This window comes from Tympanuchus pallidicinctus, unplaced genomic scaffold (genome assembly GCF_026119805.1).
Source record: "Tympanuchus pallidicinctus isolate F22 unplaced genomic scaffold, pur_lepc_1.0 scaffold19, whole genome shotgun sequence".
Classification (NCBI taxonomy): Eukaryota; Metazoa; Chordata; class Aves; order Galliformes; family Phasianidae; genus Tympanuchus; species Tympanuchus pallidicinctus.
The window spans coordinates 10,104,954-10,110,953 of record NW_026294710.1 but is presented as its reverse complement, the minus strand read 5'-3'; the positions used below and the strand labels follow the sequence as shown (position 1 = coordinate 10,110,953).

Genomic DNA, 6,000 nt, shown 5'->3' with positions numbered 1-6,000 from the left:
AGAAAGGTCACAGTCACCTGTGGTGGGTAGGTGAGTAGGTGAGATCTCCACCACGGAGATCTACCACACATCCACCACACATCCACCACATGTCCCACCTGCACAACCACCATGTGTCTCACCGGGTGGGATCCCAGCTTAAGAGAGGAAAACGGGCAATGCTAGCACAGAAGGAGTGAGGAGATGGGTGCCAGCTCTCACTTTGCATCCTGCAGCCATGCGCAAGGAGAGGGAGCAGGGCAGGCAGACAGGCAGGGGCCGCAGGCTGGCATCCCAAGCGAGGAATTTCATGCGTTGGAGATGGCGAAGGTGCAAGCAGGAGGTGCCCCCCGTTTCGCTCCAAGGCTGGCCGAGGCTCGGCAGCATGCGCCTGCGCTGCCTACCCGCCTTCCTCCTCCTTCTCCTCCTCCTCCTCCTTTTCCTCCCCGCCCCTCCTCCTGGCTGTGGCGGTGCCGGCTGCCGGCACGGGGCTGGCGGGGCCGCTGCGCTCCGTGCCAGCTCCGTGCGTCTCCCCGCTGGGTTATGCCCCGCTGCAGAAGCCGCAGCCGGGAGCGGGGCCGCTGAGCCCCGAGCGGCGGCTGCCGAGCGGGGAAAGGGGTGAGCGGCCGCTCCGCTGCGGGAGCGGAGGATGAAGCGGAGGATTTGGTGCCCGGGCACCGCCTGGGTGTGCTGCTGGCTGCTGGGCTGGCAGGCGGCCGCCCTCCAGCTGCCGCCCTGCGAAGAGGTGAGGTTTTTTTTTTTTTTTCTTTTTTTTTCCCTTCTCCTTGCTCTGGGGTTTTGGCCGTCGGTCGGGGTGGAATGCGGGAGAGCATCCTATATATATGTGTGTATGGGATATGGCTGGGTACTGCCGCCCCGTAGGGGCTGCTCGTGGGGTCGGACTTGAGGAGATGGGACCCCCTGTGGTGCTGTCGATGTAGCCATCGCGAAGTCCCTCCAGAGGTCATCCCTGCGAGGAAATGGCAGAGAACACAATCAAACAGGGAGATTCTGGTGGCCCTTGCTCTTTTCTAAATACTGTGCTGAATCAGTGCAGATGAGGAGGAGATTAAAGCTTTTCTGACCCCCCTGTGTCAGCCGGGAGTACCCATGCCTGTCAAATCAGGAGAGAAACTTTCTGCCCCTGTCCTGCTGTGACAAACCCAAAGAGAGCTGCAGGGCTGCTGCTGGGATGCCCAGCCCTGTGCTTGCTCTGCTGGCCTAGATGGAGGGGCTCAAGGCTGCTCCTTTACTCCAGGGTTTCCATCCTCATCCTTACATGCAGGCGTATCCTCTCCAATACTTTTTGAGAGTGGCTGGGTCTGTGTCCTTTAAATCCAGGTGCAGGGGATGAGGAGGTTATGGGCTACCATCCCAAACAGTGCTCCGTGGCTGGGAAGAAGGAGGTTGCTGGTGGCTTGGCAGCAGTCAGTCTCCTTCTTCTTCCTCTCTGACGATGCTCACAGTGCCTTCTGTGGTTGCAGTGTTCAGCAGGAAATAGTTGTATATCCTCAGACCAAGCTGCTCTGGATGGCAGTTCTATTACGGGTGCTGCTCAGCAGGAGGTGCAGGAGCCCAGCACTGAGACACAATCCCAGGAATATTACCTCTGTTAGATCTCTTGTTTTTTGTATCAGAGGGAAAATTCAGTATTAGACTGGTGTGGGGAATCTTGCAGTAAGGGGGTAACCACATATTGGCTGTTTTGGGGATGCTTCTCCTAAATGTTGATTGTCCCAAAGAAGGAGCCATCGGCTTTGAATCACCCATCTTCTTTTTCAACCCAGAGAAATGGGTCTTTTTAGGGCTGATCTCTTCCCAAAGGTTTTGCTTGAAAGTTGGGTCTCTGCAGATGCCTAAAAGTGATGGCTGAACCTCAGCAGAGGTACCAAGAGGGTATGAGTGGAATTCTGAGCATTGCGTCCTGTGATGTAGGTGCCTAAAATCCCAGCTGGGCTCCTTTGCTGTGCCAGTTTGAGTCTGGACCTGAGTGCTTTTCCTTTGTTCCTTTACAGAATGACAGACAGCATTGTTTACTAAGTTTCACTTAGTGCTTTTTGAGACAGAAACATCCCTCACTCATGTGGTTAAGGAGCTGTTTGTTAGCTTGTACTGGTGTGTGTGTGCTCCATGCACTGGAATATCCTAGGGAATATAATCACAAACATGTCTGGATGGAGGAAAAAACAAACAAACAAACAAAAACAGCTTGCAAAGAGCCAGGGTAGCAGAGCAGCTGCTTTGCAAAAGGGAAGAACAAAGTAGGTAGCTTATCTGGAATACAGCTAATGCCTGGCTATTACACGTCAGTCTCAAAACTTTGTCCTTTGCCATAATTCAGCCTGATTTCAGTGATCCTATTGTGATCAACTCTGCTTTGAGCAGACTCGGGGCCGAAGCACTGCCTGTTACAGGGTTCTTTGAAGGACCTTATGGTGCTTTGAATACTCGGTCTTGTTGGTTTATACCCAAAAGGCTTGAGAAGCACAAGGCTTAGAGCACTGGCAGGTAGCTCATTCTGAATCTACAGGGGATTTTGCCTTTTTCTTTCTTTGACAGCTTGTTTTTCTGTCTCCTCACTGTTCTGAGGAATATGGGTATCTGCCAGTTTGTGGGATTTCTGCATTGGTACAACATTTGGAGCAGTGGGATCTGGCTGTGCCTGAGGCTCTATGGTTCTCTGATAGTGTAGACAGTAAAATAATAACATATTGCAGTGTTGCTTTTTTGGAAACCTTTTTGACATTGGTTTCTTTCATCAGGAATGGTAGTAGTTCAGCACACTGCATTTAGGAAGAGTGTGTCCGTGCTGCAGACCAAATGAGCAGCAGCTCAAGTGAATTTTCCTGTGGCTGGCTGTCATGATGTACACTGATGGAGCCATGGCCTTCTGGAGTAACGTGGTTCAACCCTGGCAGTGATGCCCATTTGTACCATGAGGTCTCTCAGGGCCCTGCGATGCCAGCAGCTGCTCTGCAGGTGTGTTAAGTGCATCTCTAGGAGATGGGCTTGGTTGACTGAATTACCTTTGGTGTGCAGATGCTGGGGAACCACTACTGTACTCTGTACTGCTAACAAGTCAGTAACTTGAATTAGGATGAGAATAACTGCTTGATGATTTTTTTTTTTCTTCTGCGTTTGCTAATGATGAATGGGATACTAATGCACATGTTTCATGTGTTGCATAAATTCCGACTTTGAGTGGAGTTGATGACACCCATGTTTTTCACTGGCATTAAATACACATTCAGCTATCATGATGGAAATGATGAGATATTCGTGCCCATCCCCCTGCCACCCCGGCTTGCAGTTTTGTTATGCCTTGTATTCCAGTGCTTTCTTGACGCTTTTTCTGGACTTTCCACCTGGATGAGTCTTTTTTTGGTTTTCCCCTTGGAAACTCTTGCAGAAATGAACAGATTTCGCTTTAAGGAAATTTTAGCCGATGCTCTGCCTAAATAGAAAGTTTCTTCATGTAATCGTTGCTTTCCTTCTGTTGTTTTTGTGTTTGCAGTAAAAAAATCACGGAGTGACTCTTCTGCTTTCCATTCAGTCAAACTGTCTGCAGAGAGATAAGAAGTATCAGAGCTGCTGTTTCCTTTCTTAGATTTTTTTTCTGACTCTTAGTCACTGTGCAGATTGAGAGCAAAAATGTGTGCTTTTGAAATAATAGAATCATTCAGGTTGGAAAAGACATCTAAGATCATCCAGTCCAGCCATCACCCCATCCTCATCATGCCCACTAATCTGTCCTGCAGTGCCCCATCTACACATTTCTTGAGTGCCTCCATGGACTGTGACTACACCGCCTTCCTGTGCAGTCTGTGCCAATAAATTTTGATGCATGTAATACATGTGATGCTGATATATTGGATATTTTACCTGCCTTCTGGAAAAGCAGCAAAATCAGATTCAGAATTATAAAATGAATAAGTGAATGGAGAGAATGATGCTAAATTCCTTCTCTATGGGAAAGTATTTTTGTATGAATCTGCTGGGATACTTCTGGAGAAGAGAGAAGTGATAGAAATAATTTATCTGGACAGTGAAAAAATCTTTTATGAAATTACTTGCAAGACAAAGCCAAGAAAATCTTGAGAAGAGATGTGAAGCATGAACTTGAAACTGGGTCAAGTGCATTATTTCAACTTAGTTGAAATAATGTCCATTTTTGTGATGAGAAAATGTTAAAAAAAAATGTGGTGTGCCTAAGCTAAGTATGAAGTACTTTAAGAATATTAGTATCTTGAATCAATATATTAGGTAGTAAGATAAGCAGTTTGAAGAGAAGTGAATCTCTGTCCTTGTATGTTAAGGATGGAGAGAAGATATGTGTCAGTCTTGGAAGGATGTTATGTAACAGAACCAGATAAAGTCAGCACACCTGTCACCAAAGATAGGCTGGCAGGAATAACAAGAACATCTGCTGGAAGGAATCTGAGTATCTCGTGTGCTTCTGTTGTAAGTGAACTGTGCTGCTTGGAGAAAGGTTTGGGGTCACTGTGGGGGGCCATGTAGGACAGCATCCAGTGTGTCATGGTGGAGTAAGGTGAGTGGGTGATTTAAAAAAAAATACACACACACATTATATTTATATGTACATATATACACATATATATATATAATAATAATTATATATATTATACATATAATTATATAATATAAAGTTAAAAAAATACATAAATTGTAATACTGTTCTTGTGTCTTATTAATACTCAGGAACTGAGGAACTGTATAAATGGTTAAGAAATGTATGGCCATCTCAGAAGACATTAAGGCTATTGAGATAAGAAAGGTATAACTTGAGGCAGGAGAAGAAGAACATTTGTTACATACAAGGGGTGGAGAAAGCTAATGAGATGTGAATCTGTAGGATAAGGTAGAAATAAAAATGTGCACTTGAATGGCTAAATACTATTAGTGTTAAAAAGGTATGCTTTTATTTTCATTTAGCTTTCAGTAACTTGTGGAACTTGGTCTCTGGGACTTAGTCTCCGCTGGGTTTGAAGTCTCAGAAGGGATTATCTTGTTGCTAAATGTTTAGAAAGGAATGCTTCTGAATAGGTTCTGTTGCTTCTTGGTATCCTTTTGCCTTTCCCTGAAGCATCTACACTGGCTATTTTGGCAGCAAAACAGCAGCTATGTTTACCAGCTGCTGGGATGATCTAGTATTGTATTCCCTGATTTCTAAACACCCTAAAGGATTTTAGACCCTTAATTTATGAGTAATTCATATTCAGCAGAAGAAATTGTGGGAAGATTCCTAGACAGATCGTGTTATTTTTATCTCCTGCTGCTACAGAGATTTCTTTCTCTGAGGTGAAATGAGAAATGGACAGCTACCATTTGCCACTGTGATGGAAGGTCGTAAAGATGAGGAAAGAAGAGTAATAACCGTGCTATAAAACTGTCGACAATAAAGTTGATGGAGTGGAAACAGATGCATGAAAGGTGAGAAGACAGATGCCAAGGCATAGGTACTGCAGAAGAAAACATCACCATTTAGCACGTAGGCAGACCAAGGAATTTGGAACCCAAAAGGAGGATGAACAGTAATTTGAAAACTGGAAATTGAACCGCGGTCTTAGTGACTCAAGAATAAGAAAATGAGATGCAGTGGAAGATGCAACAAGACTATAAACTCAAAAGACGAGCAGACATTAAACAAAGAAAAGATTACACTCTTCTACCATCAAACACTACTTGATCACTGAGCACAAGTATTTATTGTCTGTAAGGAATGCTGAGATTTTCCTTTTTTTTTTTTTTTTTTTTTTTTTTTTTTTTACCCCTTTGTTCCTCCAGGCTTTTGTAGATTTAGAGAGGGCGAGTAAGGAGATGATCTCTGCTGGCATTTCCAACACATCATAGAATCATATCAAAGAGCCATAGAATGGCCTGGGTTGAAAAGGACCACAATGATCCTAGTTTCAATCCCCTGCTGTGTGCAGGGTCGCCAACCAGCAGACCAGGCTGCCCAGAGCCACATCCAGCCTGGCCTTGAATGCCTCCAGGGATGGG

The 6,000-nt window shown here is 45.4% G+C and overlaps 1 protein-coding gene across 2 annotated transcripts in view; it reads left to right on the top strand.

Annotated features, from left to right (window-relative positions):
- The first annotated feature begins 411 nt into the window (after window positions 1-411).
- The window catches only part of ELAPOR2 (endosome-lysosome associated apoptosis and autophagy regulator family member 2), a 91,403-nt gene continuing 85,814 nt past the window's right edge, over window positions 412-6,000 (top strand). For both annotated transcript variants that reach the window (XM_052681019.1, XM_052681018.1), the window contains exon 1: window positions 412-724. In XM_052681019.1, the coding sequence (XP_052536979.1) occupies window positions 629-724 (96 nt within the window). In that variant the 5' untranslated portion in view covers window positions 412-628. The remainder of the gene's footprint in view (window positions 725-6,000) is intronic.